Below are 22,291 nucleotides of genomic sequence, written 5' to 3'. Positions count from 1 at the left end.
GGAAATGTCAAACAAATGCCGTGGGAGCCCTGTAAAAGAGCCCAAAAGTCCGTTCCAAGCGGGAGCTGCCGAATATGCGACCTAGCTCTGCATAGCCACACCCGGAAGTCACATTGTTCCCTTTTACCAGAGACACGGTGACATTATTCCCCTTTAAACCAGAGACACGGTGACATTATTCCCCTTTTACCAGAGACACGGTGACATTATTCCCCTTCTAACCGGAGTCAAGGTGACATTATTCCCCATTAACCAGAGACACAGTGACATTATTCCCCTTCTAACCGGAGACACGGTGACATTATTCCCGTTTAACCAGAGACACGGTGACATTATTCCCGTTTAACCAGAGACACGGTGACATTATTCCCCTTTAACCAGAGTCACGGTGACATTATTCCCCTTTAACCAGAGACACGGTGACATTATTCCCCTTTAACCAGAGACACGTGACATTATTCCGCTTTAACCAGAGACACGTTGACATTATTTCCCTTTAACCAGCGATATAGTGACATTATTCTCCTTTAACCAGAGTCAAGGTGACATTATTCCCTTTAACCAGAGTCAAGGTGACATTATTCCCCTTTAACCAGTGTCAAGGTGACATTATTCCCCTTTAACCAGTGTCAAGGTGACATTATTCCCCTTTAACCGGAGACACGGTGACATTATTCCCCTTTAACCAGTGTCAAGGTGATATTATTCCCCTTTAACCAGAGTCAAGGTGACATTATTCCCCTTTAACCAGTGTCAAGGTGACATTATTCCCCTTTAACCAGAGTCAAGGTGACATTATTCCCCTTTAACCAGAGATACAGTGACATTATTCCCCTTTAACCTGAGTCAAGGTTACATTATTCCCCTTTAACCAGTGTCAAGGCGACATTATTCCCCTTTAACCAGAGACACGGTGACATTATTCCCCTTTAATCAGAGACACGGTGACATTATTCCCCTTTAACCAGAGACACGGTGACCTTATTCCCCTTTAACCAGAGACACGGTGACATTATTCTCCTTTAACCAGAGACACGGTGACATTATTCCCCTTTAACCAGAGATATAGTGACATTATTCTCCTTTAACCAGAGTCAAGGTGACATTATTCCCCTTTAACCAGAGATACAGTGACATTATTTCCCTTTAACCGGAGTCAAGGTGACATTATTCCCCTTTAACCAGAGATATAGTGACATTATTTCCCTTTAACCAGAGTCAAGGTGACATTATTCCCCTTTAACCAGAGATATAGTGACATTATTCTCCTTTAACCAGAGTCAAGGTGACATTATTCCCCTTTAACCAGAGACACGGTGACATTCCGCTTTAATCAGAGACACGGTGACATTATTCCCCTTTAATCAGACACGGTTACATTATGCCCCTTTAACCAGAGTCAAGGTGACTTTATTCCCCTTTAACCAGAGTCAAGGTGACATTATTCCCCTTTAACCAGAGTCAAGGTGACATTATTCCCCTTTAACCAGAGTCAAGGTGATATTATTCCCCTTTAATCACAGACACAATGACATTATTCACCTTTAACCAGAGTCAAGGTGACATTATGCCCCTTTAACCAGTGAGACAGTGATATTATTCCCCCTTAACCAGAGGCACATTAACACTATGCCTCTTTAACCAGTGACACAGTGATTGGACTCCCAATTCTTGTATAAATTTGGTCTTTCTCTCCATCTGTCCTGCAGGATTATGCGCAGGTCTCCCGATGTGAGCCCTCGGAGGTTATCAGATGTCAGTCCACAGCTTCGCCAACTCAAGTACCTGGTCGTAGACGAATGTATTAAAGAGGATCTGAAAGCATCCAGATCATTTGAGGATTTGAGCAATATCTCCTCAGGTGGCTTGACTTCCATTGAGGAGCGGATTCTGAGGATCACTGGTTATTATGGTTACCAACCCTGGTCTCTCCGATACGCTAGTGAGTCCTATAACCCATTGCACTGTATCCTTCTCATTGACTCCATACTGTGCTTTCACATTCAGTACATCGATGGTTTGCTAAACTTTGTCTAATTGGGGAAAGGATTTGTTAATTCATGCCTTTATTGCATGACTAGAATTGCCCCAAGTCTGTCTGGACATCAATGTTGGTTTAGCTCAGTTGGCTGGTTTGTGAGGCAGAGCGAGGCCAACAGCGCGCGTTCAATTCCCGGACCGGCTGAGGTTATTCATGAAGACCCTGCCTTCTCCACCATGCCCCTCGCCCGATATGTGCTGACCCTCGGGTTAAATCACCACCATTCAGCTCTCTCTCGAAAGGGGAAATAGCCTATGGTCCCCAGGGACTGTGGCAACTTTCACTATACACCACCCACTAGCCACATCTGGGCAATTGGGGATCCAGATGTGGAGATTTGCATTTCATGTTGCTAAGTAAAGAGGATTAATTGACACCGTCCTTGGGTCTGTTATCTCAATATATTCGCACAGTTTGTTCATGTGAACTTTATCCTCAGTATCTGTTGATAAAATGGTAATTTGTAAAGCAGTGTGTGATTGGTTCTTTGTTGTGGCTGTGTCCTGAATGGTGAGGGCTGTGTGAGACGTCTTCTACCAAATTTTTTTTAAAATTACATTCAAGCAATGTGGGCATCACTGGCTGGTTTGACATTTATTGCCCATCCCTAATTGCCCTTGCAAAGTGGTAGTGAGCTGCCGCCTTGATCTGCTGCAGGCCCTGAGGTACACACCCACAGTGCTGTTCGGGAGGGACTTCCAGGATTTTGACCCAGTGACAGTGAAGGAACGGCGATATATTTCCAAGTCAGGATGGGGGTGACTTCTGGGTGGCGGGGTTCCCATGGATCTGCTCCTCTTGTCCTTCTAGATGCATGGCATGTTGGTGGATTCCGGCAGTGCATCTTGTCGATGGTACACACTGCTGCTACTGTGCGTCGGCAGTGGAGGGAGTGAATGTTAGTGGATGGGATGCCAATCAAGCCGGCTGCTTTGTCCTGGATGGTGGCGAGCTTCTTCAGTGTTGTTGGAGCTGCGCTCATCCAGGCAAGTGGAGAGTATTCCATCACACTCCTGACTTGTGCCTTGTAGATGGTGGACAGGCTTTGCTGAGTCAGGTGGTGAGTTACTCGTTGCAGAATTCCCAGCCTGACCTGTTCTTATAGCCACAGTACTTTTATGGCTAGTCCAGTTCAGATTCTGGTCAATGGGAGCCCCCTGGAAGTTGAAATTATTGCTGGAAGAGTCTTGCTGTAGTCACATTTGTGGGTAGTCGGTGATTCTATTGGCGAACACGGTTCCAGTCTGTTAGTGAAGTGTTTAGGTAAGGAAGACTAAAGGGATTACTAAGCAACATACTGTCTCTCTTGTGCCTCTCCCCCCTCTGTCTCTCTCCCCACCTCAGCATTCTGAAACATATCTGCAACTAAAGCAATAAACCTTCTCTTCTTTTTTCAAAAAAAAATATATTTTGTTAAAGTGTTCAAACACAATTTTTCCACCTTACAAATCAACATAAGAGATAACACAATAACTAATAGGTAACATTATTTAAATAAAATAGTGAACTAACAAAGTAACAAAAAATAGTGCCCCCCCCTCCCCCAACCAGAACAAAACAGGTTCACCCCCCCCCCCCCCCCCCCCCCCGGGCTGCTGCTGCTGACGATCTATTTTCCCTTAACGTTCCGCGAGATAGTCAAGGAACGGTTGCCACCGCCTGGAGAACCCCTGAACCGATCCTCTCAACGCAACCTTCATCCGTTCCAGCTTGATGAACCCTGCCATGTCGTTTATCCAGGCCTCCACGCCGGGGGGTTTCGCTTCCTTCCACATGAGTAAGATCCTTCGCCGGGCTACTAGGGACGCAAAGGCCAGAATATCAGCCTCTTTCGCCTCCTGCACTCCCGGCTCTTCCGCTACCCCAAATATAGCTAACCCCCAGCCTGGCTTGACCCGGACCTTCACCACCTTTGAAATCACTCTTGCCACTCCCCTCCAGTGCCGGACACGACCAGAGCATATGTGTGTGGTTCGCCGGGCTTCCCAAGCACCTCCCGCTCCTGTCCTCCACCCCGAAGAACCTCTCAGCCTTGCTCCCGTCATGTGTGCTCGGTGTAGAACCTTGAATTGTATCAGGCTAAGCCTGGCACACGAGAAAGAGGAATTTACCCTACTTAGGGCATCAGCCCACAGACCCTCCTCAATCTCCTCCCCCAGCTCTTCTTCCCATTTTCCTTTCAGCTCCTCTACCAGCGCCTCCCCTTAGTCTCTCATCTCCTGATATATTTCGGACACTTTGCCCTCCCCCACCCATACCCCCGAAATCATTCTATCCTGGATCCCCTGTGTCGGGAGCAGCGGAAATTCCCTCACCTGTTGCCTCGTAAACGCCCTCACTTGCATGTATCTGAAGATATTCCCCGGGAGCAACTCATACTTTTCCTCCAGCGCTCCCAGGCTCGCAAACATCCCGTCAATAAACAAGTCTCTCAATCTCCTAATTCCTGCCTGATGCCAGCTCTGGAACCCTCCGTCCATCCTTCCTGGGAGAAACCTATGGTTGTTCCTGATCGGGGACCACACCGAGGCACCCGTCCCACCCCTATGTCGCCTCCATTGCTCCCAGATCCTTAAGGTTGCCGCCACCACTGGGTTTGTGGTATACCTTTTCGGGGAGAGCGGTAGCGGCGCCGTCACCAGCGCCTTTAGGCTCGTTTCTTTACAGGACACCATCTCCAGCCTCTTCCACGCCGCACCCTCTCCCTCATTCATCCACGTGCGAACCATCGCCACATTGGCAGCCCAGTAATAATCGTCCAGATTCGGCAACGCCAGTCCCCCTCTGTCCCTGCTGCGTTGCAAGAACCCCTTCCTTACCCTCGGGGTCTTCCCTGCCCACACGAAGCTCATGATGCTCCTATCTATTTTCTTAAAAAAGGTCTTAGTGATCAAAATGGGGAGACACTGAAACACAAAAAGAAACCTTGGGAGGACCATCATCTTGACCGCCTGCACTCTGCCCGCCAGTGAGAGCGGCAGCATATCCCACCTCTTGAAATCCTCCTCCATCTGCTCCACCAGCCACGTCAGATTAAGTCTGTGTAGAGTTCCCCAGCTCCTGGCTACCTGAATCCCCAAATATCGGAAGCTCCTTTCCGCTCTCCTCAACGGCAGGCCGTCTATCCCTCTTCCCTGATCCCTGGGGTGAACTACGAAAAGCTCACTCTTCCCCATATTAAGCCTATATCCCGAAAAATCTCCAAACTCCCTCAATATCTGTATAACCTCTGTCATCCCCTCCACAGGATCCGCCACATACAGCAGTAGGTCATCTGCGTGGAGTGACACTCGGTGTTCCTCTCCCCCTCTAACCAACCCCCTCCATTTCCTAGAGTCTCTCAACCAGTGGCCAGTGGTTCAATTGCCAGCGCAAACAGTAATGTTGTTCCCCTATGTAACCGAAAATACTCCGAACTCTGCCGATTTGTGACTACACTTGCCACTGGGGCCCCATAGAGGAGTTTAACCCAACTGACAAACCCCTCTCCGAACCCAAACCTCCTCAGCACCTCCCACAGATAGTCCCACTCTACCCTATCAAATGCCTTCTCTGCATCCATCGCTGCCACTATCTCTGCCTCCCCCTCCGCTGGGGCCATCATTATCACCCCCAACAGCTGTCGCACGTTGACATTCAATTGTCTCCCCTTTACAAACCCTGTCTGGTCTTCGTGCACCACCCCCGGGACACAATCCTCGATCCTCATTGTCAGCACTTTTGCCAGCAACTTGGCGTCTACATTCAGGAGTGAGATAGGCCTATATGACCCGCATTGCAGCAGATCTTTATCCCGCTTCAGGATTAATGATATCGTCGCCTCTGACATTGTCGGGGGTAGAGTCCCTCCTTCTCTGGCCTCGTTAAAGGTTCTCGCCAACAGCGGGGCCAACAAGTCCACATATTTCCTGTAAAATTCCACCGGGAACCCGTCTGGTCCCGGGGCCTTCCCTGCCTGCATGTTCCCCAGCCCTTTAGTCACCTCATCCACCTCAATTGGCGCCCCCAGACCTGCCACCTCCTGCTCCTCCACCCTCGGGAACCTTAGTTGGTCCAAAAACTGTTGCATCCCCGCTTTTCCCTCCGGGGGTTGGGACTTATAGAGCCTCTCATAAAAGGTCTTAAACGCCTCATTTACCTTCCCTGCACTCCGCACCGTAGTTCCCATTTCATCCCTATTTCCCTCGCCGCTATCCGCTTACGAAGCTGGTGGGCCAGCAGCCGGCTCGCCTTTTCCCCATACTCGTATCTCATCCCCTGCGCCTTCCTCCACTGTGCCTCTGCCTTCCTTGTGGTCAGCAGGTCAAACTCCGTCTGAAGTCTTCCCCTCTCCCTATATAGTCCTTCGTCCGGGGCCTCCGCATATCTTTTGTCCACACTCAAAATCTCCCCCACTAATCTCTCCCTTTCTTTGCCCTCTTTTATCTCCTTGTAAGCCCTAATGGAGATCAACTCTCCCCTGACCACCGCCTTCAGCGCTTCCCATACTACCCCCACTTGGACCTCCCCATCATCATTGGCCTCCAGGTACCTTTGGATACATTCCCGCACCCTTCCACAGACCCCCTCATCCGCCAATAGTCCCACATCCAGTCGCCAGAGTGGGCGCTGTTCCCTCTCCTCTCCTAGTTCCAGATCCACCCAGTGCGGGGCATAGTCTGAAATGGCTATGACCGAGTACTCCGTTCCTGCCACCCTCGAAATCAATTGAAAACAAAGAAATCTATCCGGGAGTAAGCCTTATGGACATGGGAGAAAAAGGAAAACTCTTTGGCCAATGGCCTAGCAAATCTCCACGGATCCACTCCCCCCATTTGCTCCATAAACCCCCCGAGCACCTTGGCCGCTGCCGGCCTTCTTCCGGTCCTGGATCTAGACCGATCTAACCCTGGATCCAGCACAGTATTGAAATCCCTCCCCATTACCAGGCTTCCCATCTCCAGGTCTGGGATACATCCCAGCATCCGCTTCATAAATCCCGCATCATCCCAGTTCGGGGCATATACATTTACCAGCACGACCTCCCTTCCCTGCAATCTACCACTCACCATCACATATCTGCCACCGTTGTCCACTACTATATTCCACGTGATCAGCCGGATACTAGCCATCACCTACTCTAGGCCAGTCCCACGTCCAGGTCCCGCGCACCCACCCGTCCCCCAGGCGGCGCACTCCCGTCCCGACCACCTCTTTCCTTGCCAGCTCCCTCTCGATCCCAGCAGCAGCAACCCAGTTGTGTCCCGTCCATCCCCCCCCCCACCCCGTCCCCGTCCCCCCGCTAGATCCCCATCTAGCATGGTTACTCCCCCCATGATGCTTCCGAAAGTCAGCTGACTCCAACTGACCCCGGCTTCCCCCGGTCTCTCCTTGACCCCCCCCTGTGTGTGGAACTCTCATCCTCCTTGCGCCTATCTTCCCGCCATCATCTCCCTAGCACGGGAAAAAACCCACGCTTTCCTGGATCGGCCCCGCCCCCTATGGCGCAGCTCCCCTACAGCCCCTTCCCCATCCCCCGCCCATGTCCCTTTTTCCACCGGCGCCCACATTTCTCAGTGTCCCCCCGTCAAGAAAAAAAAAGGAATTCTTCTCTTCCCTTTCCCCTCCCCATCTATCGTCCCGATACGGTGAACCTCCCATTCCCCAATTTACATTTCTGTACATCACCATCGTCATCTCCCCCACTGCATCGGTCCCTCAGTTCTGGTCCAACTTCTCTTTTTGGATGAAGGTCCATGCCTCTTCCGACGTTTCAAAATAGTAGTATCTATCTTGGTACGTGACCCACAATCGCGCCGGCTGCAGCATCCCAAACTTTACTTTCTTCTTGTGAAGCGCCGCCTTGGCCCGATTAAAACTCGCTCTCCTTCTCGCCACCTCCGCGCTCCAGTCCTGATACACTCGTATCACCGCATTCTCCCTCCTGCTACTCCGTACCTTCTTGGCCCAGCTCAAAACAGCCTCTCTGTCAGTGAAGCGGTGAAATCTCACCACTATCGCCCTTGGTGGTTCTCCAGCGTTTGGTCTCCTCGCAAGGACCCGGTGAGCCCCTTCCACCTCCAGGGGGCCCGAGGGGGCCTCAGCTCCCATTAGCGAATGGAGCATCGTGCTCACATAAGCCCCAATGTCAGCTCCCTCCACTCCCTCGGGGAGACCCAGAATCCGGAGGTTCTTTCTCCTCGAGCTGTTCTCCAGGACTTCGAGTCTTTCGATATACCTCTTATGTCGCGCCTCGTGCGTCTCCATTTTTACCGCTAGGCCCAGAATCTCATTCTCGTTCTCAGCTGCCTTCTCCTTCACCCCACGGAGCTCTATCGCCTGGGCCTTTTGCGTTTCTTTTAGCCCTTCGATTGCCAACAACGTCGGCGCCAGCACCTCTTTCTTTAATTCCTCCACACACCGTCTAAGGAATTCCTGCTGATCCGGCCCCCATGTCGTCTGGGCTCCATCCGTCGCCATTTTGCTTCTTCCTTCTCTTCTCTGCCGCTGCTCCAGAGAATCCTTCGCAATCTGGCCACTACCACCGATCTTTTCCATACACACACAGGGGTCTCCTTACTTCGTCACCCCACACTGGGTTTGGTCCGAAAAAATTTCCGTTGGGGCTCCCGAAAAGAGCCCAAAAGTCCATTAGAGCGGGAGCTGCCGAAACCTGTAGTACAGGGGCCTTACCGTAATACCTCTTGTATGCGGTATATACAATACAACAGTGGTGACTACCACATTCACCCCCTGTTAAAAAAGAGTCCAGCGGGGGTGGTGGAAAACTATTTACATTCAGGTGTTTAACATTTTAAGGAAAAGTTACAAATTCCGACGATCGGGTGCCTTGATCCGTCGTTGCGAGCGCCGCAGTTCTGGTGGCGATTTCGGCGTCGGTTCGGTCATCGGTGACGTCGACAGTGTGTTGACCTCATTTTCATCCATGGGTGGGACCAAGGGGAGGACGTATCATCCTGGAGCAGGGGCTGTGGTGGTGTGCGCCGGGGGAGGGAAGGTGGTCCCGGGGCAAAGCTGGTGCCAGGTACCTGAGGGAGACTGTGTCTTGGCGGCCGTCGGGGTACGCTACGTAGGCGTACTGAGGGTTCGCGTGAAATAGCTGTACCCTCTCAACCAATGGGTCCACCTTGTGGAGCCCCACGTGCTTGCGGAGGAGGACGGGTCCGGGAGCTGCCAGCCACGTTGGGAGCGAAACCCCGGAGGTGGACTTCCTGGGGAAGGCAAAGAGACGTTCATGGGGGGTTTAGTTGTCGCAGTGCACAGGAGCGACCGAATGGAGTGAAGTGCGTCGGAGAGGACCTCCTGCCAGCGGGAGGACGGGAGATTTCTGGACCGTAGGGCCAGCTGGACGGCCTTCCAGACCGTCCCATTCTCCCGCACCACCTGCCCTTTTCCCCGGGGGTTGTAGCTTGTCGTCCTGCTCGAGGCAATGCCCCTGTTGAGCAGGTAATGACGCAGCTCATCGCTCATAAATGAGGATCCCCGGTCGCTGTGGACGTAGACGGGGAAACCGAACAGAGCGAAGATGGTGTTGAGTGCTTTAATGACCGTGGCAGACGTCATATCGGGGCATGGGACGGTGAAGGGAAATCTGGAATATTCGTCGACCACATTAAGAAAGTACGTGTTTCGGTCGGTGGAGGGGAGGGGCCCTTTGAAGTCCACGCTGAGGCGTTTAAAGGTGCGGGAGGCCTTCACCAGGCGCACACGGTCTGGCCGGTAGAAGTGCGGTTTACACTCGGCACAGACCTGGCAGTCTCTGGTGATAGCCCTGACTTCCTCGATGGAGTAGGGCAGATTGCGGGCCTTTATGAAGTGATAAAAGCGGGTGACCCCTGGGTAACAGAGATCGTCGTGCAGGGTCCGGTCCACTTGTGTGCTGACGCAAGTACCTCAGGATAGGCCATCAGGGGGCTCGTTGAGCTTCCCCGGACGATAAAAATCTCATAATTGTAGGTGGAGAGCTCGATCCTCCACCTCAAGATTTTATCATTTTTGATCTTACCCCGCTGTGTGTTGTTAAACATGAAGGCAACCGACCGCTGGTCAGTGAGGAGAGTGAATCTCCTGCCGGCCAAGTAATGCCTCCAATGCCGCACAGCTTCAACAATAGCTTGGGCCTCCTTTTCGACGGAAGAGTGCCGAATTTCGGAGGCATGGAGGGCACGGGAAAAGAATGCCACGGGCCTGCCTGCCTGGTTGAGGGTGGCGGCTAGGGCGACGTCTGATGCATCGCTCTCGGCTTGGAAGGGGAGCGGATCGCGGCCTTGGCAATATCGGCCTTGATACGGTTGAAGGCCTGGTGAGCCTCGGCCGTCAGGGGGAAAACGGTGGAGTGAATGAGTGGATGGGCCTTGTCCGCATAGTTAGGGACCCACTGGGCGTAGTACGAGAAGAAGCCCAGGCATCGTTTGAGGGCCTTGGGGCAGTGGGGAAGGGGGAGTTCCATGAGGGGGCGAATGCGATTCGGGGTCGGGCCCTCGAACTCCGTTCTGGATCACATAGCCGAGGATGGCTAATCGGTTTGTGCTGAACACGCACTTCTCCTTTTCTTTTTAAAAAAATATATATTTATTCAAATTTTTCAACAGATTTTCAACAAACCCCCCCCCCCCACCCAACAAAAAGAAAGAAACAAGAACACAACAATCAAAAATTATACAAAAATTATACATTGGATTTCCCCCATATACAATAACCTCCCATATGACATTTAAAAGCACCAATAGGGAAGCCCCCCCCCCACCCACCCAAACGCCCCCCCAAAAGAACCCCCCCACCCCCACACCCCTGGGCTGTTGCTGCTGACCTCCTCCAAACGCTCCGCGAGATAATCTAGGAACAGTTGCCACCGCCTGAGGAACCCCTGCACAGACCCTCGCAAGGCAAACTTTATCCTCTCCAGCTTGATGAACTCTGCCATGTCATTGATCCAAGCTTCCACACTGGGGGGCTTCGCATCTTTCCATAGGAGCAAAATCCTCCGCCGGGCTACCAGGGCGCAAAGGCCAGAATACCGGCCTCTTTCGCCTCCTGCACTCCCGGCTCGTCCGTTACCCCAAATAGTGCCAACCCCCAGCTCGTCTTGACCCGGACTTTCACCACCTTGGACATAGTCCTCGCAAAACCCATCCAGGGCCGGGCACAACCAGAACATATGGACGTGATTTGACGGGCTTCCCGAGCAACTCCCACATCTGTCCTCCACCCCAAAGAACCTACTCAACCTCGCCCCTGTCATATGCGCTCTGTGAGTAACTTTGAACTGTATTAGGCAGAGCCTGGCGCAAGAGGAGGAAGAATTAACCCTACTCAGGGCATCGGCCCACAGACCCTCATCTATCTCCTCCCCAAGCTCCTCCTCCCACTTGCCCTTTAACTCCTCCACCCAGGCTTCCTCCTCTTCCTGCAGTTCCTGGTAAATCGCCAAAACCTTGCCTTCTCCAACCCATACACCCGAAAACACCCTGTCCTGAATCCCCTGTGCCGGGAGCAGCGGGAATTCCCTCACCTGCCACCTCACAAACGCCCTCACTTGCATGTACCTGAAAGCGTTTCCTGGGGTAACCCAAACTTCTCCTCCAGCGTCCCTAGGCTCGCAAGCATCCCATCGATGAACAGGTCCCCCATTCTTCTAATCCCTGCCCGATACCAGCTCCGAAACCCCCCATCCATCCTTCCTGGGACGAACCGATGGTTCTCCCGAATCGGGGACCAAACCGAGGGTCCCACCTCGCCCCTGTGTCGCCTCCACTGCCCTCAAATCTTCAACGTCGCCGCCACCACCGGACTCGTGGTGTACCTTGTCGCCAGCGCCCTCAGGCTCGTGCCCACACAGGATGCCATCTCTCGCCTCTTCCACGCCGTCCCCTCTCCCTCCATTACCCACTTACAAATCATCGCCACATTGGCTGCCCAATAATAGCCGCACAAATTCGTCAGCGCCAGCCCCCCCATGTCCCTGCTACGCTCCAGAAACAGTCTCTTCACCCTCGGGGTCTTCTTTGCCCACACAAAACCCATGATGCTCCTGCTTACCCGTTTGAAAAAGGCCTTGGGGATCATAATGGGAAGGCACTGGAACACAAAGAGAAACCTCAGGAGGACCATCATTTTAACCGACTGCACCCTACCCGCCAGTGAGAGTGGCAGCATATCCCATCTTTTAAAATCCTCCTCCATCTGCTCCACCAACCGCGTCAAATTGAGCTTGTGCAGGGTCCCCCAACTCCTAGCTACTTGGCTCCCCAGGTACCGAAAGCTCCTTTCCGCCCTCTTCAGCAGCAGCTCGTCTATCCCCCTTCCCTGGTCCCCTGAATGCACCACAAAGAGCTCACTCTTCCCTACGTTGAGTTTATACCCCGAAAAGTCCCCAAACTCCCTTAGGATCCGCATGACCTCCGCCATCCCCTCCACTGGATCTGCCACATACAGCAACAGGTCGTCAGCATACAACGACACCCGGTGTTCCTCTCCCCCCCGGACCAGTCCCCTCCATTTCCTGGACTCACTTAGTGCCATGGCCAGAGGCTCAATTGCCAGTGCAAACAACAAGGGGGACAGGGGGCACCCCTGCCTCGTCCCTCGGTACAGCCGAAAGTACTCCGACCTCCGCCGATTCGTAGCCACACTCGTCACCGGGGCTCTATATAGCAGCCTGACCCAGCTGATGAACCCCTCCCCGAACCCAAACCCCCACTTTCCAGAGATACTCCCACTCCACCCGGTCGAAGGCCTTCTCCGCGTCCATAGCTGCCACTACCTCCGCTTCCCCCTCCACCGAGGGCATCATAATCACATTGAGGAGCCTCCGCACATTTGTATTTAATTGCCTACCCTTCACAAATCCCGTCTGGTCCTCATGAATCACCCCCGGGACACAGTCCTCAATTCTCGTAGCCAGCACCTTTGCCAGCAACTTAGCATCAACATTGAGGAGCGAGATTGGTCTATACGACCCACATTGCAGTGGGTCCTTATCCCGCTTCAAGATCAAAGAAATCAGCGCCCTGGACATTGTCGGGGGCAAGGTCCCCCTCCGTTGCCTTATTGAAAGTCCTCACTAGTAACGGGCCCAGCAGGTCCACTTATTTCCTGTAGAATTCAACCGGGAACCCACCTGGCCCCGGGGCCTTCCCCGCCTGCATGCTCCCCAATCCTTTAACCAGCTCCTCCAGCCCAATCGGTGCCCCCAAACCAGCCACCTCCTCCTCCTCCACCGTCGGGAACCTCAGCTGATCCAAAAATCGTCGCATACCCTCTTCCCCCACTGAGGACTCAGATCTGTACAGATCCCCATAGAAGTCCCTAAATACCTCGTTTATTCTCACCGCACTCCGCACCGTATTCCCCCCTCTATCCTTAACTCCACCAATCTCCCTCGTTGCCTCCCTCTTATGAAGCTGATGTGCCAGCATCCGACTCGCCTTCTCCCCAGACTCATACGCCGCCCCTTGCGCTTTCCTCCACTGTGCCTCTGCTTCCCCCGTGGTCATCAGGTCGAATTCCGTCTGGAGGTTCCGTCGCTCCCTGAGTAGCCCCTCTTCGGGGGCCTCTGCATACCTCCTGTCCACCCTTAAAATCTCCCCTACCAACCTCTCCCTCTCCCTCCTCTCTCTCTTCTCCCTGTGGGCCCTAATGGAGATTAGCTCTCCCCTGATCACCGCCTTCAACGCCTCCCAGACTACCCCCGCCTGCACCTCCCCGTTGTCGTTGACCTCCAAATATCTTTCAATGCACCCCCGCACCCGCCCGCACACCCCCTCATCCACCAACAGTCCCACATCAAGGTGCCTCAGCGGGCGCTGGTCCCTCTCCTCCCCCAACTCCAGCTCCACCCAATGCGGGGCGTGATCTGAGATGGCTATGGCCGAATATTCCGTTCCCTCCACTTTCGGGATTAGCGCCCTACTCAAAATGAAAAAATTTATCCGGGAGTAGGCTCTATGGACGTGGGAAAAGAAAGAAAATTCCCTGGCCAGCGGCCTGACAAACCTCCATGGATCCACTCCCCCCCATCTGGTCCATAGACCCCCTGAGCACCTTGGCCGCAGCCGGCCTCTTACCCGTCCTGGACCTAGAACGATCCAATGCTGGATCCAGCACTGTGTTGAAATCCACCCCCATTATCAAACTTCCTACCTCCAGGTCCGGAATCCGACCCAGCATGCGTTTCATAAATCCGGCACCATCCCAATTCGGGGCATATACGTTTACCAGTACCACCCGCACCCCCTGCAACCTACCGCTCACCATCACATATCGACCTCCATTATCCACTACAATATTCATTGCCTCGAACGACACCCGCTTCCCCACCAGTATTGCAACCCCTCTGTCCTTCGCATCCAGCCCTGAATGAAAGACCTGTCCTCCCCATCCCTTTCTCAGCCTAACCTGATCTGCCACCTTCAGGTGTGTCTCCTGGAGCATAACCACGTCTGCCTTCAGTCCCTTTAAGTGCGCGAACACCCGGGCCCTCTTGGCCGGCCTGTTCAGACCCCTCACATTCCAAGTTATCAGCCGGATCGGGGGGCTACTCACCCCCCACTGCCGACTAGCCATCTCCTTTTTTAGGCCAGCCACGTGCCCGCGCCTCCCGCACCCTCCAGTCCCCCAGGCGGCGGACCCCCGCCCCGACTACCTCTCCTACTTCCAGCTCCCTTTTGGCCAATGCAGCAGCAACCCTGTTCCCCCCCTCCCCCCTCCCCCCTCCCCCCGCTAGATCCTCATCTAGCCATTTTGCTCCCCCCATGACACTCCCGTAAGTCAGTTGACTCCTGCTGACCCCAGCCTCTCCCGCCATTCCATCGACCCCCCCAGTGTGAGAATCCCCCCTTCCCTTGGCAGTCAGTGTGCGCTCCTCTCCAGCACCGCCCTCCCCCCTGGAATGTGACCCACAATCGCGCTGGCTGCAGCATCCCGAACTTCACCCCCTTCCGATGGAGCACCGCCTTAGCCCGGTTAAAACCAGCCCTCTTCTTAGCCACCTCCGCACTCCAGTCCTGGTAGATTCGGATCTCAGTGTTCTCCCACCTGCTGCTCCGCTCTTTTTTGGCCCATCTCAGGACACACTCTCTGTCCATAAAGTGGTGGAACCTCACCACTACAGCTCTTGGCTGCTCGTTGGCTTTGGGTCTCCTTACCAGGACCCGATGAGTCACATCCAGCTCCAGGGGCCTCGGGAAAGCTCCCGCGCCCATCAGCGTCGTGCGGGCCACCTTCCTGTACCTGGATAATGTCACCATCTGTGGCCACGACCAGCAGGAGCACGACGCTAACCTTTCCAAATTCCTCCACACCACTAAACTCCTCAACCTAACCTACAACAAGGAGAAGTGTGTGTTCGGACTTCCGGGTGCGGCTATGCCGAGGTAGGTCGCACGTTCGGCAGCTCCCGCCGGGAACGGACTTTTGGGCTCTCCAGAGGGTGGCGGTGCAGTACCCCCGGATCGCCACGGAGTGGGATCCGGAGGCCAGGGAGATTTTCTGATTAATGGGGTGTGCCGTGAGGGATCAGCGCCTTACCATATCGGGTTGGATGAAGCTCTCAGTGCTCCCGGAGTCCAGAAGGCAGGATATCTTGTGCCCTTCGACCTTCACTGTTGTCGACGCGGTCGCGAGTTTGTGCGGTTGGGGCTGGTCGATCGTGATGGAGGCGAGACGCGGCTGTTCGGTGACGGTTGCAGGCGATGAGCGGCCCGATGAGGTGGCTGATGAGCAGGGGTCCTGAGGCGGGGAAGATGGCGGCGCCCACGGGCCACATGTGTCCTGAGGCAGGCAAGATGGTGGCACCCACGGGCTGCACGTGTTGTGAGGCGAGCAAGATGGCGGCGCCCACGGGCCACATGTGTCCTGAGGCAGGCAAGATGGTGGCACCCACGGGCCACATGTGTTGTGAGGCGAGGAAGATGGCGGCGCCCACGGGCCGCACGTGGGGGGTGCCGGGACAATAGCGGCGATTGAGCGGGCCTGGCACACAGCAGCGAAATGCCCTTTCTTCTCGCAGGCCTTGCAGAGCGCGCTCCGTGCCGGGCAGCACTGCCGGGGGTGTTTTGTCTGTTCGCAGAAGTAGCTCTTGGGTCCCCCGGGATTGGTTGGCTGCCGCGCAGCGCAGGCCTGGGGTTGGCTGGAGGCGTTCGCTGATGGGATCCACGATGGAGTGTTCGCTGGCGGGGTCCACGATGCCCAGGAGGGGTGGGCCGTGCGGTCGGGGGCATACGCCTGTACATTGCGTGAGGTGACTGTGAGCGAGAGCGCTAGTTTCTTGGTCGCCGCGAGGTCAAGGGGAGCCCCTTCTAAGAGTGTGGCGGATGTAGGCCGACCCTATGCCCGTAACGAATGCGTCCCTGACTAGCAGGTCAGAATGTTCAGCGGCCGAATCAGCCTGGCAATCGCAGTCTCTCACCAGAGCGAGCAGGGCACACCAGAAATCTTCCACAGACTCACCGGAGAGTTGATGCCGCGTGGACAGGAGGTGCCTGGCGTAGATTTCGTTGGTCTGCTGAGTGTAGTTCTCCTTCAGTAGCGCCATGGCCTCAGCGTAGGTCGGCGCATTCCGGATGAGGGGAAAGATATCGGAGCTCAGCCGCGTGTAAAGGATCTGGAGCTTCTGTGCCTCTGAGGGTGGTTCTGTCGCAGATCCGATGTATGCTTCAAAGCAAGCTAGCCACTGTGCGAAGGCCGACTTGGCATTGTCTGCTTGAGGGTGCAGCTGCAGGCGATCAGGCTTGATGCGGAGATCCATCGTTGTAAAATCTCAGTGCATCAATTTATTACACAATCAATTACGACGAGACGAGAGAGTAATTGAGGCTTTATTACACAGAGATGTGTGGCCTCCAACAGCTGCTGCCGAAATGGCTGCAGCTCGGAGAGCCCACACATTTATACTCCGCCTACTGGGCGGAGCCAGCAGGCAGGGATCTACCCCCGTACCTGTAGTACAGGAGGAGCCTTACCATAATACCCTTGTATGCAGTATATACAATAAAACAGTGGTGACTACCACAATCCCCTCTGGATAAAAAGCAACATTTCATCTGGCTTTTGTGAATTGTATGTTTTTGTACCTGGCCGCGAGCTATTAATGATTCGCATTTTAAATGAGTTGATTGGCAGCTTTCCAAGTGTTTGGTGTTCCCTGTGATGAGGGGATTTCAGTATGACTTGCTTTAGGCCGATGCTTGCTACTTGAAATGCGCTATTTGGAGAGCACTTTTTAATATTTCTAAACTGGGCCTTACACATCCTCAGGGCCTCCCAACAGTGTGGTCAATATTGTAATGTAGGAAAAATAGCAGCCAATCCGTGCATAGCACACGCTCACAAGCCTGATTGAAGTGAATGAGTAGGCGATCTGTCCGAGTGGGTGTGGGCTGAGGGGCACGTGTCTCCCAGGACACAGGGAATTCCCCTGTGCACTGCTCCAAAAAGGCCCATGCCAAACGGAGTCTCTGTTTAATCCAGCAAAGCGCCTGTTAAAATGTCCACCTGCTATGTGTCAGATCCTTCTCAATATATTGCAGCACACCCACATGGAAAGCTGAAGGACGTCACGTTACTTGTGCAAACAATAATCCATTTGTGAAATGGTCCTAGCTTTGAAGGGAATGGGTTGGCCGGTGAGTTTATAAATGCAAGTAGCGGTGAATGACGGGTGTACATTAAAGTCAAGAATGAACCATGGCTTTGGAATGCAGCAGGTTGCTTTTCCGACTGGGCATGGACGGTTTCCGTGGAGATTGAAAGCTGGAACTCGTGGGCAGGAGGCTTCTTAGCTGCAAAAATGAAACATCAATTTAAATCTGAATGACCTGAACCTTTCTATCCTGCTGCTGCTGCCTTTCAAACTCTCCCGACACATCTTTGATCGAAAGCTGAAACCTGCAGACTTCTCTCTTCTGTTGTTTTCCACGCGTGTGACTTTGCCTGTTCCACAACGGTGTTTTTGCACAATAACTTGGTTGGAAACAGTTCTCTCAACAACAACAACAACGTTCTAGAATTATAATTTAACACACATCGCCTTCAATCTGTCCCCTATTACTTCACAGCAGTATAACCAAACACAGATTAACACCATGTCACAAAAGGTGGCAAAGGTTAGGTGACTGGGAGCTTGATCAAAGAAGTAAAGGTTTCAAGGAGCATCCTGAAGGAGGACCGGGGCAGAGCAAGAGCAACAAAAGAGTGCGAGAGAGAGAGGTTTAGGGAGGGACTTCCAGAGTTTAGGGCCCAGAGTAATTAAAATCAATGATGGGGAAGGGGTCAGGATTAGAGGCCAGGATTAGAGGGGACAGATACCTCAAAGGGTTGAGGAGATTACACAGATAGGGAGGGACAAGGCCATGGAGGGTTTTTGTTATATTCTTTGTGGTAGCCGCAAACAGAAAGAATCAAAGGTGGCCCACGTCGGGTTCATGTAACATAGTGCAAGGGGTTTATTTATAAAATGTTGCTCAAACAGGTACAATGGTGAACTCCACAAAAGCCGACTCAAAATAGCACATGACATTACATCAGCCAAATGTGTTACTCTGACACCAGCTTGATTCTGGAGATGAAGGGGTTGATATCTGAGGAGAGATTAAACATTTTGGGCTTGTACCCACTGGAGTTTTGAAGGATGAGAGGGGATCTGATCGAGGTATATAAAATACTAAAAGGGATTGATAAGTAACTGTAGACCAAATGTTCAGAGGGCAACCTAGAACAACATGCCACAGATATAGGTTGAGAGGCGGTAGATTTAAAACTGAGATGAGGAGGAACTACTTCTCGTAGAGGGTGGTGAATATGTGGAACTCGCTGCCCCATAGTGAGGTGGAGTCTGAGACATTAAATGGTTTCAAGAGAAAGATAGATATATTTCTTTTTTTTTTTAAATATATTTTATTCAAGATTTTTTGGCCAAACATAACAGTACGTAGTGTTTCTTTTAAACAACAACAAAGCAATATAAATAACAATGGCCAGTTTTAAACAAATAAATAAATAATATATAAACAAAAACAAAACTGAATGGCAACTGCCTTGTCAAAAATAAATACGCTCCAAAGATACAATCCAACAGTCCAATATACATTACCTAAAGCAAGTGCCTATACATATACAATAACATCCCTGAGAGTCCGTCCGATTCCTCCCCCCCCCCCCCCCCCCCCCCTGGGTTGCTGCTGTTGTCTTCTTCTTTTCCATTCCCTCTATCTTTCTGTGAGGTAGCCGACGAACGGTTGCCACCGCCTGGTGAACTCTTGAGCCGAACCCCTTAGTACGAACTTAATCCGCTCTAACTTTATAAACCCTGCCATGTCGTTCATCCAGGTCTCCACACCCGGGGGTGTGGCTTCCTTCCACATTAACAATATCCTGCGCCGGGCTACTAGGGACGCAAAGGCCAAAACATCAGCCTCTCTCGCCTCCTGCACTCCCGGCTCTTCTGCATCCCCAAATATAGCCAACCCCCAGCTTGGTTCGACCTGGACCCCCACCACCTTCGAAAGCACCTTTGCCACCCCCACCCAAAACCCCTGTAGTGCCGGGCATGACCAGAACATGTGGGTGTGATTCGCTGGGCTTCTCGAGCATCTCGCACACCTATCCTCTACCCCAAAAAATTTACTGAGCCGTGCTCCAGTCATATGCGCCCTGTGTAACACCTTAAATTGTATCAGGCTTAGCCTGGCACACTAGGACGATGAGTTTACCCTACGTAGGGCATCAGCCCACAGCCCCTCCTCAATCTCCTCCCCCAGATCTTCTTCCCATTTCCCTTTCAGCTCATCTGCCATGATCTCCCCCTCGTCCCTCATTTCCCTATATATGTCCGACACCTTACCATCCCCCACCCACGTCTCTGAGATCACTCTATCCTGCACCTCCTGCGTCGGGAGCTGCGGGAATTCCCTCACCTGTTGCCTCGCGAAAGCCCTCAGTTGCATGTACCGAAATGCATTCCCTTGGGGCAACCCATATTTTTCCGTCAGCGCTCCCAGACTCGCAAACGTCCCATCTACGAACAGATCTCTCAATTGTGCTACCCCTGCTCTTTGCCATGCTCCAAATCCCCCATCCATTCTCCCCGGAACAAACCTATGGTTATTTCTTATCGGGGACCGCACCGAGGCTCCCGTCTTTCCCCTATGCCGTCTCCACTGCCCCCAAATTTTCAATGTAGCCACCACCACCGGGCTTGTGGTGTATTTCTTCGGTGAGAACGGCAATGGTGCCATCACCATAGCTTGTAGGCTAGTCCCCCTGCAGGACGCCCTCTCCAATCTCTTCCACGCCGCTCCCTCCTCTTCTCCCATCCACTTACATACCATTGAAATATTGGCGGCCCAGTAGTACTCACTTAGGCTCGATAGTGCCAGCCCCCCCCTGTCCCTACTACGCTGCAAAAATCCCCTCCTCACTCTCGGGGTCTTCCCGGCCCACACAAAACTCATAATACTCTTCTCGATTCTTTTGAAAAAAGCCTTCGTGACCACCACCGGGAGGCACTGAAACATAAAAAGGAATCTCGGGAGGACCACCATTTTAACCGCCTGCACCCTACCTGCCAGTGACAGGGACACCATGTCCCATCTCTTAAAGTCCTCCTCCATCTGTTCCACCAACCGCGTTAAATTAAGCCTGTGTAATGTACCCCAATTCTTGGCTATCTGGATCCCCAAGTACCGAAAGTCCCTTGTTACCTTCCTCAACGGTAAATCCTCTATTTCTCTGCTCTGCTCCCCTGGATGCACCACAAACAACTTACTTTTCCCCATGTTCAATTTATACCCTGAAAACTCCCCAAGTATCCGCATTATCTCTGGCATCCCCTCCGCCGGGTCCGCCACATATAGCAACAAATCATCCACATACAGAGATACCCGGTGTTCTTCTCCTCCCCTGAATACTCCCCTCCACTTCCTGGAACCCCTCAATGCTATGGCCAGGGGCTCAATCGCCAGTGCAAACAATAACTGGGACAGAGGACATCCCTGCCTCGTCCCTCTATGGAGCCGAAAATAATCAGACCCCCGTCCATTCGTGACCACGCTCGCCATCGGGGCCCTATACAGCAACTGTACCCATCTGATATACCCATCTCCAAAGCCAAATCTCCTCAGCACCTCCCACAAATAATCCCACTCCACTCTATCAAATGCTTTCTCGGCATCCATCGCCACCACTATCTCCGCTTCCCCCTCTGGTGGGGGCATCATCATTACCCCTAGCAGCCTCCGTATATTTGTATTCAGCTGTCTCCCCTTCACAAACCCAGTTTGGTCCTCATGAACCACCCCCGTGACACAATCCTCTATCCTCGTTGCCATTACCTTGGCCAGAATCTTAGCGTCCACATTCAGGAGGGAAATAGGCCTATAGGACCCGCATTACAGCGGGTCTTTTTCCTTCTTTAGGAGGAGCGATATCGTTGCCTCTGACATAGTCGGGGGCAGCTGCCCCCTTTCCCTCGCCTCATTAAAGGTTCTCATCAGTAGCGGGGCCAGCAAGTCCATATATTTCCTATAGAATTCAACTGGGAATCCGTCTGGTCCCGGGGCCTTCCCCGCCTGCATGCTCCCAATCCCTTTCACTACTTCCTCCGTCTCAATCTGTGCTCCCAGTCCCGCCCTCTCCTGCTCCTCCACCTTTAGGAAATTCCAGCTGATCCAGAAAGCATATCATTCTCTCCTTCCCATCCGGGGGCTGAGCTTGATATAATCTTTCATAAAATGCCTTGAACACTCCATTCACTCTCTCCGCTTCCCGCTCCATCTCTCCCTCCTCATCTCTCACCCCCCCTATCTCCCTCGCTGCTCCCCTTTTCCTCAGTTGGTGGGCCAGCAACCTGCTCGCCTTCTCCCCATATTCGTACTGTACACCCTGTGCCTTCCTCCATTGTGCCTCTGCATTACCCGTAGTCAACAAGTCAAATTCTACATGTAGCCTTTGCCTTTCCCTGTACAGTCCCTCCTCCGGTGCCTCCGCATATTGTCTGTCCACCCTCAGAAGTTCTTTCAGCAACCGCTCCCTTTCCCTACCCTCCTGCTTTCCTTTATGTGCCCTAATAGATATCAGCTCCCCTCTAACCACTGCCTTCAGCGCCTCCCAGACCACTCCCACCTGAACCTCCCCATTATCATTGAGTTCCAAGTACCTATCAATACACCCCCTCACCCTTAAACACACCCCCTCATCTGCCAATAATCCCATGTCCATTCTCCAGGGTGGACGCTGTTCTTTTTCCTCCCCTAT

The 22,291-nt window shown here is 52.9% G+C and overlaps 1 protein-coding gene across 2 annotated transcripts in view; it reads left to right on the top strand.

Annotated features, from left to right (window-relative positions):
• Window positions 1-22,291, top strand: part of LOC140410419 (solute carrier family 35 member F3-like) — a 260,016-nt gene that overhangs the window by 17,507 nt on the left and 220,218 nt on the right. For both annotated transcript variants that reach the window (XM_072498491.1, XM_072498490.1), the window contains exon 2: window positions 1,710-1,942. In XM_072498491.1, the coding sequence (XP_072354592.1) occupies window positions 1,710-1,942 (233 nt within the window). The remainder of the gene's footprint in view (window positions 1-1,709; window positions 1,943-22,291) is intronic.

The sequence above is a fragment of the Scyliorhinus torazame genome, chromosome 4, assembly GCF_047496885.1.
Source record: "Scyliorhinus torazame isolate Kashiwa2021f chromosome 4, sScyTor2.1, whole genome shotgun sequence".
In the NCBI taxonomy this organism is placed as follows: domain Eukaryota; kingdom Metazoa; phylum Chordata; class Chondrichthyes; order Carcharhiniformes; family Scyliorhinidae; genus Scyliorhinus; species Scyliorhinus torazame.
The sequence above is the reverse complement of the archived record's forward strand: the minus strand, read 5'-3'. Positions and strand labels throughout refer to the sequence as shown.